General features: G+C 42.5%; 1 protein-coding gene across 11 annotated transcripts in view; it reads right to left on the minus strand.

Annotated features, from left to right (window-relative positions):
* LOC108256205 (intermembrane lipid transfer protein VPS13B) overlaps window positions 1–15,000 on the minus strand; it is a 267,316-nt gene that overhangs the window by 212,700 nt on the left and 39,616 nt on the right. For all 11 annotated transcript variants that reach the window (XR_008393306.1, XR_008393307.1, XM_017452817.3 and 8 more), the window contains exons 4-5: window positions 9,988–10,090; window positions 1–133 (exon numbers count right to left, since the gene is read on the minus strand). The exon at window positions 1–133 is cut by the window's left edge and continues 35 nt beyond it. Coding sequence is in view for 9 of the 11 variants with exons in the window: in XM_017452817.3 (XP_017308306.2) it covers window positions 1–133; window positions 9,988–10,090 (236 nt within the window). In the remaining 2 variants the exon portion in view is untranslated. The remainder of the gene's footprint in view (window positions 134–9,987; window positions 10,091–15,000) is intronic.

Below are 15,000 nucleotides of genomic sequence, written 5' to 3' on the forward strand. Positions count from 1 at the left end.
TCCACTGTGTAGCACTCTGCCGATGTGATGTTTACCGAAAGCACTATGTCATCCTCCACATACTTCAGAATCAGGTTATTGATCACAACATTCAAGTTATTTACTACACGGCGGATCAGACTCTGTACATACCCTGCAGAGAGACAGAGACAGAGCGAGAGAGAGAGACAGAAAGACAGACAGATCAAATTTCTCTACGGATGTACAGAAACATACACACCTAAACATACATACATACATACATACATACATACACACATATACATACATACATACATACATATATATATATATATATATATATATATATATATACATATACATATATATATATATATATATATATATATATATATATATATATATATATATATATACACACACACACACACACACACACACACACAGTATCTCACAAAAGTGGGTACACCCCTCACATTTTTCTAAATATTTGATTATATCTTTTCATGTGACAACACTGAAGAAATGACACTTTGCTACAATGTAAAGTAGTGAGTGTACAGCTTGTGTGACAGTGTAAATTTGCTGTCCCCTCAAAATAACTCAACGCACAGCCATTAAACCACTGGCAACAAAAGTGAGTACACCCCTAAATGAATATGTCCAAATTGGGCCCAATTAGCCGTTTTCCCTCCCCGGTGTCATGTGACTTGTTAGTGTTACAAGGTCTCAGGTGTGAATGGGGAGCAGGTGTGTTAAATTTGGTGTCATCACTCTCACACTCCCTCATACTGGTCACTGGAAGTTCAACATGGCACCTCATGGCAAAGTACTCTCTGAGGAGCTGAAAAAATGAATTGTTTGCTACATAAAGGTGGCCCAGGCTATAAGAAGATTGCCAAGACCCCGACACTGAGCTGCAGCACGGTGGCCAAGACCATACAGCGGTTTAGCAGGACAGGATTCACCATTGTCGACCAAAGAAGTTGAGTGCATGTGCTCAGCGTCATATCCAGAGGTTGTCTTTGGGAAATAGACGTATGAGTGCTGCCAGCATTGCTGCAGAGATTGGGGGGGGGTCAACCTGTCAGTGCTCAGACCATACGCCGCACACTGCATGAAATTGGTCTGCATGGCTGTCATCCCAGAAGAACATCTTCTAAAGATGATGCACAAGAAAGCCCGCAAACAGTTTGCTGAAGACAAGCAGACTAAGGACATGGATTACTGGAACCCTGTCCTGTGGTCTGATGAGACCAAGATAAACTTATTTGGTTCAGATGGTGTCAAGCGCATGTGGTGGCAACCAGGTGAGGAGTACAAAGACAAGTGTGTCTTGCCTACAGTCAAGCATGGTGGTGGGAGTGTCATGGTCTGGGGCTGCATGAGTGCTGCTGGCACTGGGGAGCTACAGTTCATTGAGGGAACCATGAATGCCAACATGTACTGTGACATACTGAAGCAGAGCATGATCAGTATGCAGTATTCCAGCATGATAACGACCCCAAACACACCTCCAAGACGACCACTGCCTTGCTAAAGAAGCTGAGGGTGAAGGTGATGGACTGGCCAAATATGTCTCCAGACCTAAACCCTATTGAGCATCTGTGGGGTATCCTCAAATTGAAGGTGGAGGAGCACAAGGTCTCTAACATCCACCAGCTCCATGATGTCGTCATGGAGGAGTGGAAGAGGACTTCAATGGCAACCTGTGAAGCTCTGGTGAACTCCATGCCCAAGAGGGTTAAGGCAGTGCTGGAAAATAATGGTGGCCACACAAAATATGGACACTTCGGGCCCAGTTTGGACATTTTCACTTAGGGGTGTACTCACTTTTGTTGCCAGCAGTTTAGACATTAATGGCTGTGTGTTGAATTATTTTGAGGGGACAGCAAATTTACACTGTTACATAAGTTGAACACTCACTACTTTACATTGTAGCAAAGTGTAATTTCTTCAGTGTTGTCACATGAAAAGATATAATCAAATATTTACAAAAATGTGAGGGGTGTACTCACTTTTGTGAGATATATATATATATGATAATGAAGGTACAGAGGTTGCAATTGTTCCGGAACTGAAGGGGGCAGCAAATATGCGCAAGTGTTTTAGTCGGTCCATAAGTGGTAAAGAAGAAGAACGCCTACAAGCACATGGGAAAAACTCGAGAAGTTTAGCTCCGCCCCGACTCGTTGAGAGGAAAAGAGAGGAAAGCTAGCATCGGTTGCCGGTGTGCAGCTAACCAGCTGACGTTATGTTCCATGTAATGTTTGAGATAGCGTCGTTAACAAATAACTGGCTAACACATTGCAATGTTATAAACTGCCTCCTAATGGGCCACCATGCATCGCCATTCAGCCTGTGTCCTATAAAATGTAGCCTAATGTCACAAATAATTATTCAAATGTTAATGCTTTTAATAATTCTTTTTGGCCTGCCAACATATCAGTGAATTTAATCTAATGCTTGCATTCAGAGTATAAGGTGTGCGTTTGTGCGTGCGCATTTAGGAGTGCACCTTAGCACGTGCTATTAGTCATTGTCAGACAGTGTTTGATAACTAAAATATCCCTCTCTCTGTCTGTCTGCCAGTAACAGCCAGAGGAGGATGTCCTCCAGGAGTTTTACTTTTTTTTATTTATTTATTTATTTATTTATTTATTTAACCACACCATGGTATCGACTTTGGTATCGAGTATTGTGTACTTTTGGTGGTATGAGCTGGAACACATGAAACACCTGAACTGCCCAGGGGTAGAAAATTTATAAAATACCTGGACGGCACAGAAAAAGGAAGACATCAATGGATGCAAGCAGATTTCTGACAAGGCAGGTTGTGAAGTTGAGTGACTTCAAAATACCTGCAGCAAGACTTGGTGGCAACAGGCACTGAGGTTTCACTAAGCACAGTAAGGTGCCCAATTTCCATGCCACAACTCCAAGACGTACACCAATACTGAGCCAAAAGCACAAGAAAAGTCGGCTCAATATCATATAAATAAGCCACAGACATTTTGGAATTCTGTTCTGTGGAGTGATGAAACAAAACTGGAACTTTTCGGCACGATGGATCAGCGGTATGTCTGGAGAAAGAAGAATGAAGAAAGAACACTCTGTCCACAGTCAAGCATGGTGGTGGCTCAATGATGCTCTGGGGCTTCTTTGCATTCTCTGGCACTGGAAACCTGCAGCGTGTGGACGGCAAGATGGAGTCATTGAAGTATCAGGAAATCCCAGAAGAAAACGTTTGTGAGGAAGCTGAAGCTTGGGCATCATTGGACATTCCAACAGGACAATGATCCCAAGCATACCTCAAATTCCAACAAGGCTTTGTTTCAAAAGAAGTCCTGGAAGATTCTACAGGGCCATCACAGTCACCTGACTAGAACCCCATAGAAAATCTCTGGTGGGATTTGAAGAAGGCAGTTGCAGCACGCAAACCCAAGAATATTTCTGAATTGTTCATGAGGAATGGGTTAGATTCCTCAGGAATGCTGCCAGAAGCTATGCATCTTGTTTACAGCAGGTCTTAACAGCTAAATAAACAAACAAATAAATAAATAAATAAATAAATAAATAAATAAATGAAAAGAACAGCAAAAAAAAGAAAAATTAAAATTGCAAACTTAATTCTTCTTAGTCTACAGTGCGTAAAACCTCCCTATGTGCCCACAGAACTCTGGTAACCTGTGAGATCTATATTTTTAAATAAATAAATAAATAAATAAATATAAAGCAAATTCAACTTTTTTCGGCCTGGCTTTTACTAGTTCTGAGCATTTTATCAGCACCCAGAGTACAATACATATAATGCAACCACATAAGATTTTTAATTGAGTGCTAGAGGGGCAAAGTGCACAGAGTAGAGGCCTAAGAGCAGGTGTATGTGCAGACTTATTTGTTTTTTTGAGTGGAGACAAGTTAGGGGTTAGTTAAGTGTTCATTGAAGTGGTGGGTCTTTAGCTGTTTTTTTAATATACCGATGGATTCTGCTGTCCAGACTGAGGTCAGAAGTTCATTCCACCACTGAGGGACAGTCAATTTGAAGGGTCTGGAAAGGAACCCCATGCTTCACTGAGCAGGCACTACCAGGTGTTGGTCATTAACTGATCATAAGTTGCAGGAGGGAACATAAACCTCAAGTGGAGTATTGAGGTAGGGGGCTGCTGTTCCTGACAAGGTACTGTATGTGATGGTGAAGGCTTTGAATTTTATGCGGGCGGCATGCTGCTGCATTTTTAATTATTTGAAGGGGTTTGATGGAACTGGCTGGGAGGCCCGGGAGTAGTGCGTTGCAGTAGTCCAGTTTTGAGAAACAAGAGCCTGGACTAGTAGCTGTGTGGCATGATCAGTGAGATAGGGTCTGATTTTCTTGATGTTATACAGGATGAACCTGCAAGACTGTGCAGTTGTTGAAACATGCATGTTTTGTACAGTTCAAGTGGTCATCAAAAGTCCCCCCAAATGTTTTCTGGCTTTCCTGGTTGGTGTGAGAGTGGTTGCGCCTAGCTGTACTGTGAGGTTTTGGTTGATTTAGCTGCAGGCAGGGATGACGAAAGCTCAGTTTTTGCCAAGTTAAGCTTAAGATGATGTTCCTTCTTACAGTCTGAAAGTCAGGCAGGCAGAGATGTGTGCTGAAATCGAAGGATCTTCAGGCTGGAAGGACAAAAAGAGCTGAGCGTCATCAGCAAAGCCATGAGAATCAATCACAAGCCCCAGAGATGTAGTATAAATGTGGACTCATTCGTAACACCAGTTGAGAGTTGCTGAGATTCATACACCCCTACCCCTCCATGATACCTGGAAGGATCTGCCTAAGTGAAAGAAATCCACCTAGTGCAGCGCCATTCTAGTGCAAGAGTTGACAGGAGGATCTGATTATTCACAGTGTCAAAGGCAGCAGAGAGGTCAAGTTAGATGACAGATGATCTTGAGTTTGATCTTACTAGTCAAAGCTTCAGTGACAGAAAGCAGAGCAGTCACTGGGAGTGACTACTTTTGAAGACAGACTACTTAAATTTACATTAGCACACGCTTTTATCCAAAGCGACTTATAAATGAGGAAATACAAGTAAAGCTATATATCAAGCAGCGAACAATACAAGTAGTGCTACCAGGATCTTTTAATCCTTTGTAGAAAAGGAAAGTGTGCAGATTAGAGGTCTAAGTGCCAGAGTATTTTATTTTAATTTATTTTTAAAGGATAATGTGGGGTTGGCGTTTTAGGGATTAGATAGGTGTTCACAGAAGAGGTGGGTCTTTAGCTGTTTTTTGAAGATAGTGACAGATTCTGCTGTGCGGATTGAGGTTGGAAGTTCATTAATCATTAATCGATCGCAGATTGCGTGAGGAAGCCTTCAGGAGAGTGTTGAGGTAGGGGGGTACTGTTCCAGACAAGGTATTGTACGTGAGCATCAAGGCCTTGAATTTTATACGGGTGGCTACAGGAAGTCAGTGGAGAGAGATGAAGAGGGGTGTGACATGGGTCCTTTTGGACTGGTTAAGACAAGCCGTGCTGCTGCATTCTGAATAATCTGAAGGGGTTTGATGAAGTTGGCTTGGAGGCCTAAGAGTAGTGCATTGCAGTAGTCCAGTTTTGAAATGACAAGAGTCTGGACTAGTAGTTGTGTAGCCTCTTCTGAGAGATAGGGTCTGATTTTCTTGATGTTGTACAGAATGTACCTACTGGACCATGCAGTTGTTGAAATGTGGTCTGTAAAGGTCAAGCTGTAATCAAAAGTCACCCCAAGGTTCCTGGCTCTCCTGGTTAGCTTGAGTGTGGTTGAGCCGAGCTGTACAGTGAGGTTGGTATTGATTGAGGGGCAGGCTGGGATGATGAGAAGCTCAGATTTTGCCAAGTTGAGCTTAAGGTGGTGTTCCCTCAACCAGTCAGAGATGTCAGACAGGCAAGCAGAGATTCGTGCAGAGACAGATGGATCATCAAGCTGGAAGGCCAAATAGAGCTGGGTGTCATCAGCATAGCAATGATATGAGAAGCCATGAAACTCAATCACCTGCCCTAGAGATAGTAGTATAAATAGAAAAGAGCAGTGGACCCAGAATGGACCCATGAGGAACCCTAGTTGTGAGTTGCTGAGTTTCACAAATACCTCCCCTTCACAATACCTTGAGGGATCTGTTTGAGAGATAGGTTTCCACCCAGTGCAGAGCTGTTCCAGTGATGCCTAGGCTGGAGAGATGGACTTGATGTCCAAGATTTGTTAAAGATGTGTGTGAATGCAGGTGGAAGTGAAAAGATGGCTTGAAGAAAGTGAGAAGAGATAGGGTTTAGAGGACAGGTTGTAGGACAGTTAGAGAGGTGGAGCTTGAAGACATCATCCCCCAAGAGAGGGAGAAGAAGGAGAGTTGAGAGTTGCATGTAGAAGGAGCCTATGGGTGTCTGAGGTGGAGAATTGGTTCCTGATTGATATAACCTTTATGGAAAAGAGAGTGGCGAAGTCATCTGCAGTCAGAGAGGTATGGGAAAGGGGAGGAGACGGTCAGAAAAGAGAGAAAAAGGTTGTGAAGAGAGTACAGGTGTTAGTAGAGCTGCCAATCTTCTCCTGGTAGTATGCAGCATTAGCGGTGGGACTTCCACTGTGAAACTGTATACTTTGGTCCAAACACATCCAGGCTTTCTGTCCATGTGACACCAAACCCTCTACAGCAGGCTCTGACCTGTGAGAACAGTCTGCTCAGCCTTCTACATAAAAAGCATAAAAACATGTGGTCTAGAGTTTCCTCCCTGGAACAAGAGAGACATTATCTGCCTCTAGTGGAGTCAATGTCTGCCACGTGTCCGTCTATGGCCACGGCCCGGCCACTGTAGATCAGCTCCATGCTTCTCTATGGGTGGTTTGTACAGGGACCTCCAGCAGTCTAGTGGGTGATTGGAACATGTCCAGCACCAACATTCCTGACCACCACTCCTTCACGCCAGTCAGAGTGCCTCTGTGCACTACCTTAACACAGGCATTTTCAAACATTGTCAGCTGTGGTGTCTAAAAGGATAGAAGAGCTGCAACCCTCGCTGGTAACCCTCTACTGCTGAAGAGATGGATAGAAAAGTCTGCTGGTTTCCTCCAGGACCATGCCCCATTGAAACCGACAGCCTCTGCATTAGACGGCTAGACTGAACCCCTGTCTCTGCACACAGTTCAACTGCTTTCTTCCAATTGTTGCCAGACCTCAGTTCTTTAATTTTGGTGATTCCTGCTCTCTGGGCGTTCTACAAGATATATGCAGATGTTAACATTTTGGGCTAGCTCAATAGATTGTAGAACAATGGCTTCTTTGGTGCTTGGGAAAGGTTGTGCAATAGTCCTGCTGATGTTCAGCACTGAGGGCCAGGCCCTTAGGACAAATAGTAGATTGGTCTTGTTGCTGACAGGTCCAGCTCACTCAAGTTCAACACAAACAGGTATGTCACAACCAAGTCCTCTATGCATTGGAGTAAGAGCCATGCCAGCCCTTCTCCATACAGCAGCCTCTGTGCCATCTGTAGTCGGAAGTTTTTGACCCAACAGAACAGGTTGATTAGGCCTTGACCCAACTCCTGTAGCGGCAAATATAGTACTGAAGTTTCCCAGATTAGTGTTTCTAGTGGTTCAAGGCCGGTGAATCTATGCCACAATCAGGGTGTTAGTGACCAGTAATTTCACCCTACAGCCCAGCTGAGGCAAGACACATGTCCACTAAGACAACTTGGCACGCATCTCCACTAACCTTCCCAGTTATTGCTTTGAAAATCTGCTGTTCCTAAAAACACTCCAAGATATTTCAGTCCGGCTTTTTTAAATATTTGGAGCAAATAAAGATGCATCCGAACTTTACATACAATGCATCCAAGTTGACCAAAAAGTAACATTCCAAATAACAAATAAAAATATAGACCACCAAAATTAATCAAAAAACCCTTCAAATAACAAAACAAAATGTGTCAGTTCTTTTTAATTCACCTCTAGAGGCCACTCTAGTACTGTATAATGACAGAAGACCCTTCTCAGCTGCTCCTACAATGGATGCAACCAGAAAAAACTATCTGTGTGGATTTTTGATAACTGATAGTTCCAGCAATCCTGCAGTTCAAGACCTGCATCCCACATGCTGCTGTTACACTGTCAGTTTGGGCAGCTCCCTGAATAACTCCTCCGTACAGGATGGGTTCAAATGAGGCAGTCCTCAACAGTGTAGAGGTCTGTGTAATAGTTTCATCAGATCATCTGAGATGCAGCATCTGGTTCTGGGGTTTTCATTTTCCAGCATCAATGTCCAAAATTGTAGATATAAGATCTTATTAAGGCTACTTTAGCATGTTCATGGAGGAAAGAGTTTAAATCTTTTATTTTTCCTTCCAGCAAATTGCTCATGTCAGCATCATTCTTGCTAATCATTTTACCACACATAAACCAAGTCAAACTGACATATGGGTTGATGTGTAGAAGGAGAAATGTGTGGGTGCAGTTCCTCCCCAATCCTGCCTTCAGTGAAGTGCATTTACAGTCCCCTCCCATTAACACTAAAAGTTTACTGCTGATATGTTCAAGTGCATTCTTCAGTAAAAGAGACATACCCTCTCCCTTCCATTATTGGGGGCATAAACATATACAAAGGTGAACACTGTCCTCCTTATTTCTACCTGCTCCACTAAAACCCTGCTCTGTTCTACATCTGTTACCCATGTGTTTGTTGCACAAAGTGTGGTCCATGAAGCCATTGTTTGTCAAGGTGGGATTGGAAGAACTCAAGGAGCCTGCACAGAGCCAGGACCTCAAACCCACTGAACACGTTTGGGATGAACTCGAATGCCAACTGCAGCCCAGGACTCCTGAGGTGCCTGAATTCACTAACGCTCTTGTGGCTAAAAGTTTAATTCCCACAACCACAAGATATAGTCGAAAGTCTTCCCATAACAATGCATATGAGTGTTACAGTCAGTTGTCCACAAACTCATGTCCATATAGTGTATTATAATACATAATATTACATATACAGTACTTATTCTCCACATATTTGTGTATGCAATCTCTCAGGTCATGGGCTGAGGGACAAAGAGAGGGAATGTGTGTGAGAGGTGTCTGGTGGGATTTTATCCCCTAGATCCTCCCTAGACACACAATAACCTCATAACTGCTCTACTGAATAAGCTATGGCTCTACAAGGGCTGAATAAAGACTTACAGTTTGACATTCTGTCATGATTCTGTAGATGGTGTCACTTTATGAATATTTGTCTATGTGTTCAGTGACACTAGTTAGCAAGTAAAGAAATGGTAAAGGGTAAATGGCATACTTGTATAGTGCTTTTATCCAAAGCGCTTTACATTGTGTCTCATTCACCCATTCACACACCAATGGTAGCAGAGCTGCCATGCAAGGCGCTAACTTGCCATCAGGAGCAACTTGGGGTTCAGTGTCTTGCCCAAGGACACTTCGGCATGTGGAGTCATGTGGGCCGGGAATCGAACCGCCAACCCTACGATTAGTGGCCAACCCACTCTACCACCTGAGCCACAGCCAGCAAGTAGAATGTGATTTTGCCAATGATTCTACTTCCTTGCAGGTTAATACAACATTCCACAAAAAATTCCTAGGTGAATTTCAGATTAAAAAGCACAAAATCCTGTTTCATATCAAGACTGTGTGGATTTGTGCTAGACATCACATAAAAAAATCAATATTAATATTTTCAGAAATGTAGGCATCACACAAATTTTTTTTAGTAAATTATAAAAGATACAATGTTAATTGTATCAATTGCCAAGTACTGTTCCATATCTTAAAAGCTATGCTTATAATGTGCATGTTGTGTGTGAAGTCTTACAGATCTGATTTTAACAAGAAAGAAAGGAAGAACGAAAGAAAGAAAAACGATAGATTTAAATCCTGGTCAACCCAACAGTTTCCTACACTGACTAAACAAATCCCACTGACCGGAAGGAGACACAAGATGTGTGTGTTTTGTGTTTGTGTAACAAGTGTCTGTCTGATAAGAGCCAACACTCTGGGCCCTGAATACACCACTCACCTGGGGGTAAATCAGGGTCAGGGGAACTCTGCTGTAGTCGTCGAGGTTTAGGCACACTTTTCTCAGAGGCGCTCCAACTGGATGCACTGCTCTCATTCTCATCCTTTAAACACAGAAAATACATTTGTACTGAGAGGAAAGTGGAGGAGAGAGAGCGGCAGGAGAGAGGACAGAGAAGGGACTATGGGTGAGCAAATGGGCTAATTAGTCCCTCCAATGTTTATAGCCCCTGCTAGGTTGTATAAATAACTTTAAATCTAGGGTCATAAAGCTGCAGTGTGTGTGTGTGTGTGTGTGTGTGTGTGTAAATTGTGTTGGAATGTGAGTATACCACAAGAAGAATGTAAAGGTGAGCTGCAGTTGATGATCTGCAATAAATAGCAATGACGGCCACTCAAGTAATTTAGTGTTAAAGTTGAGTAGATGAAAGAGATAGCAACTGTAACTGCAGAAAAAGAAGTTTCATGTCTTCCCAGCCATCTAACCGCAGTGCATTGTTTCAATTGCGAGAATTAACCCTCACTTCCTCTTTCCAATTCTGGATTTATTAGTAAATTGTGTGACATCATGGATACACACACAGCTGAGGGTGAAAATGAAACTCAGACTGCCCTATCATAAATTAAAGCAAATTCATCACAACATTTAACGTTTGCCATTTCTCAAACAAAATACAGACAAGTTATCCGAAAGAACCAATAAACTGGTAACATAACTGATGGAAAATTTACACCACACACAAATGAAAACTACTCAAAAGCCTGTACATTGATTAAGTTATCCAGTCAGTTATGTGGCAGCAGCACAATGCATAAAATCATGCAGAAAAATCAGAAAGGGTGACTTGGTATGGCTGTTGGTGCTAGATGGGTTGGTTTGAGAAAGAAACTGCTGATCTCCTGGGAATGTCACAAACAATAATCTCTACAGTTTACACATAATAGTGCAAAAAACATCCTGTGTGCAGAGGGTCTGCAGGCTGAAACACCTTGTTGATGAGAACTCAGAAGAATGACCAGACTTATCTGAGCTTTATTTATTTGATTTACTATAGAGGAAGTCTATAGTAACTCAAATAAAGACTTGTTACACCCATGGTAAGCAGAAATGCATCTCAGATCACACAACACAACACATCAAACCTTGAGGTGGACGGGCTACAACAGCAGAAGACCACATCAGGTTCCACTCCTGTCAGTCAATAACAGGAATCTGAGGCTATAATGGGCATAGACTCACTGAAACTGGACAGTTGAAGACTGGAAAAAGGCCAGGTGATTTTTTTCTATGCATACACTGTCCAGTTTGGATGAGTCTGTGCCCATGATAGCCTCAGATTCTTGTTCTTGACTGACAAGAGTGGAACCTGAAGTGAGCAAAAAAAAAGGCCCAATAAGTGAAAAGGCCGAATAAATTTGACCGAACAATGACGTCTTTGACGCGACAAAATAGCCTAGCAACCAGAGTGAGACACGCGAATGTCACAACCTCGATGAGGGGGCGCGCGTGCGTGCACGAGCTACGTGCTCTTCGGATGTTGACGGAAGTTTACTGTGGACACGTGCGTTTGTTTTGTTTCTGTTCTGGAGTATTCTGTCACGTCGCGAGACGTAAGGGAGTAGAGTACGGAGGCAGGTAAAGACGTATTTATTTAAGGGCAGGCAGACAAATCCACATCCAAAAAATGCAGTCAAAACAGGGTCGGGCGATCGGCAAACAGGCATAAATGGGGCAAAGCAGGAATCAGAGTCGCAGTCACAGAAAACAGGGTCAAAACACAAAACAAGAAACATGAACTAGTACTATGGACTGGGAGCGGAAAAAACAGCGGGGACTAAATGAACTAATCTATAGTTTAAACTAACTAAATCTATCAAGGAACATAACATTAACAACATATCTAACTATACTATATCTACTATAATACTCCGCGAGGAGTACAGGGACGCGAGCGGTATATATCCCGGTATATAACCGAATATAACCATTTTTTGCACTCGTCAATGCACTTTTACATTGTAGGCTACAGAGTGTTACATTCTTTCAGCAGTCAGTTATAGGCCTAACATTGGCTATTCAAGGGGGGCTCAAAGATGACCACATAAAAATATTTTTATTTTACTAATTTATTTAAAGTTATATTGTGCCTTGTTGGTAGCCTATGCCTGCTGGAATGAAAAAAAAATGTTCAGTATTAAATAAATATTTTGAAATTGTTGTTTTTTCTAATTGATTTTTTTCTTTGAAAAGCAAGACAAAATAGTAAAAAGCATATTTTGACTATTTACTTTATGCAATGGTGAAAAAAATGGCAAAATAAATGGAAAAAAACGCGAAAAAACGTGTTCAGTATTCGGCCAAGTTTTTCATCATATTTGGTTTCGGCCAAGAATTTTCATTTCGGTGCATCCCTAGTTTAAAGTCATAGAGATCAAATTTTTCCCCCATTCTGATGTTTGATGTGAACATTAACTGAAGCTCTTGACTTGAATCTGCATGATTTTATGCCCTGTCCTGCTGCCACATGATCAGCTGATTGGATAACTGCTTAAATGCTCCTATTAGAGTGGATGGTTAGTGTAAGTGTCCCAGACAACCTCTAAATGTGGCTTGAGTGATGGGCTCACAAAGCCTCTTCGCAATGCATTTGACACCATTCACACCAGTACTTTGCGCTGTCCACTTGTGATCTGATCACCCAGGACGCATGTTAAAGTCAGGCATGAACTGAGGGTGCTCAGATCAACTAAGGACCAGGCCTAAAATTCTGGCAACAGGAAAGAATACCGCCTTGCAAAATGGCACTTTAAAAGGGAACTGAAAGCAGCAAAGGCCAGATATTGGGAATGGTTCGAGAACAACAAAGAAAAAAGTATGGCTCACTGGAGCTCCTTGCAGAGCAGAACTAGGACACTGTGCAGATCGGCTACCTCCTATAGTCACCTGGATTATCAAAACCGAACTGCAGTCATGCAGAGCCCCAGACTGCTTTAAAGTTTCCCATACTCGAGAAGGACAACATAACAGGACTGAAGGATTATAGACCAGTTGCTCTAATATCAGTCATCATGAAGACCTTTGAGCAGCTGATATTGGCTCACCTTATGTCCATTTCAGACTCACTACTTGACCATCTAAAGTTTGCCTACAAGGCTAAAATGCCCTGAAAAAGGATCTACTCAGCCTTACAGAGTATGTGCCCACTACCTCCATCACAGTCTAGTTCCCCTCAGACTCCTCCATCTGCAAAAACAGACTGCAGAAAATGGTCCACTCAGCTGAGAAGATCATTGGCTGTGGATTCACCAAAATAAAGGACCTGTACACCTCAAGTTTAAGAACACCTGGCATACCTAACAGTTTCCTCTCTGTGTCTAGTTGTATATGGAATCCTGCAACCTCATGTAATGTCACTGTGAAATCCTGAGGCATTTCTACCTCTGTGGCTCCACCCACCCTACGGATTTTCCTGATGAATTTATCCTGTGCTTATTTCAGGACTCCTATTTATATTGATGATACTAAAATGTCACTTCAACACATTTGTACAAACTTGTAAAAACTGCCTTTACTCTTCTATACCTGTTTACTGAAATGACATAGTCATACTATCTGGGGGGCTTTATTAGGCAGCAAGTGAACAGTCAGTTCTCAAAGGTGATGTGTTGGAAGCAAGAAAAATGGGCAAGCATAAGGATCTGAGTAACAAGGGCTAGGTTTGCTGCGACAGCCGGTGTTCCCGGTGTTCAGGCTGTACAGCGAATGCATCACTTGCCCACCGTGGCACCACCCCCACTGTTGTTTTGTTTTTTTGTAGTAATAAAAATCATTTAGTTCAGTTAGAGAACAAATGCTACAATTAAAAACTGAATTCGTCTGCTCAATTCAGCATGAGTCAGAGTCGCAGCACAGATCAGCAGGAGTCAGATTTTATTTAGCATGAGTGAGAGTGAGGCAAGCTGACTAACAAGACAATGGCGGAATATATGGTTTCAAAAGTTCCATGTTTAATATAAGCGAGTTTGTCATTGTACTGTTTTGTAGTTGTGTTTTTCATTAAGAATAATAATGAACCCACCATTCAAGCACGTGCCGCCCCTGAATTGCCACTAATTCAAAAGAGAAAGTGAAATGCGCAAGGCCATTCATAAGCGAATGAATTATACCAATTGTACCAGGAAGAAGGAAAGCCGGCAGAGATAGTGTGATGCTATGGGCAATGTTCTGCTGGGAAACCTTTTGTCCTGGCTTTCATGTGGATGTTACTTTGACAGGTACCACCTAAGCATTATTGCTGATCAAGAACACCCCTTCATGGCAGCCGTATTCCCCAGTGGTAGTTGCCTCTTGCAGCAGGATAATGCACCCTGACAAACTGCAAAAATTGTTCAGGAATGGTTTGAGGAAAATGACCGTTCAAGGTATTGACTTGGCCTCCCAATTCCCCAGATCTCAATCCGATTGAGCATCTGTGGTATATGCTGGACAAACAAGTCCAATCCATGGAGGTCCCACCTCACAATTTAAAAACTTAAAGGATCTGCTGCTAACATCTTGGTGCCAGATACCACAGCACACCTTCAGAGGTCTTGTGGAATCCATGCCTCAACTGGTCACAGCTGTTTTGGTGGCACAAAGGCTGATCTACACAATATTAGGCAGATGGTTTTAATGTTATGGCTGATCAGTGTACATCTAGACATTGTGCCTCAAATAGTGAAACCACCAAATACACGATACAGGCCAACCCACCGCCAGGGAATCCCTATGTGATTGAGTTGTTGGTAAAAAAAAGAGCGCCAACACATTCCTTGCATAGTGAATTTCATTACGACTAGAGCTGTGCAAAAGAATTTATCCTATGCTGAGGGTTGTATGCCACAATTCCATTTGGGCCGCCACCATTTTTAGGATGGCTACCATGTATAGTTTAGAGCCTTTCAGAATATGGCTAATACAGGCTGCTTTTTGGATGTTACTGAGGGTAGAGTTTATGGAAATCCAAAACGGCAA

The sequence above is a fragment of the Ictalurus punctatus genome, chromosome 23, assembly GCF_001660625.3.
Source record: "Ictalurus punctatus breed USDA103 chromosome 23, Coco_2.0, whole genome shotgun sequence".
NCBI classification, from domain to species: Eukaryota; Metazoa; Chordata; class Actinopteri; order Siluriformes; family Ictaluridae; genus Ictalurus; species Ictalurus punctatus.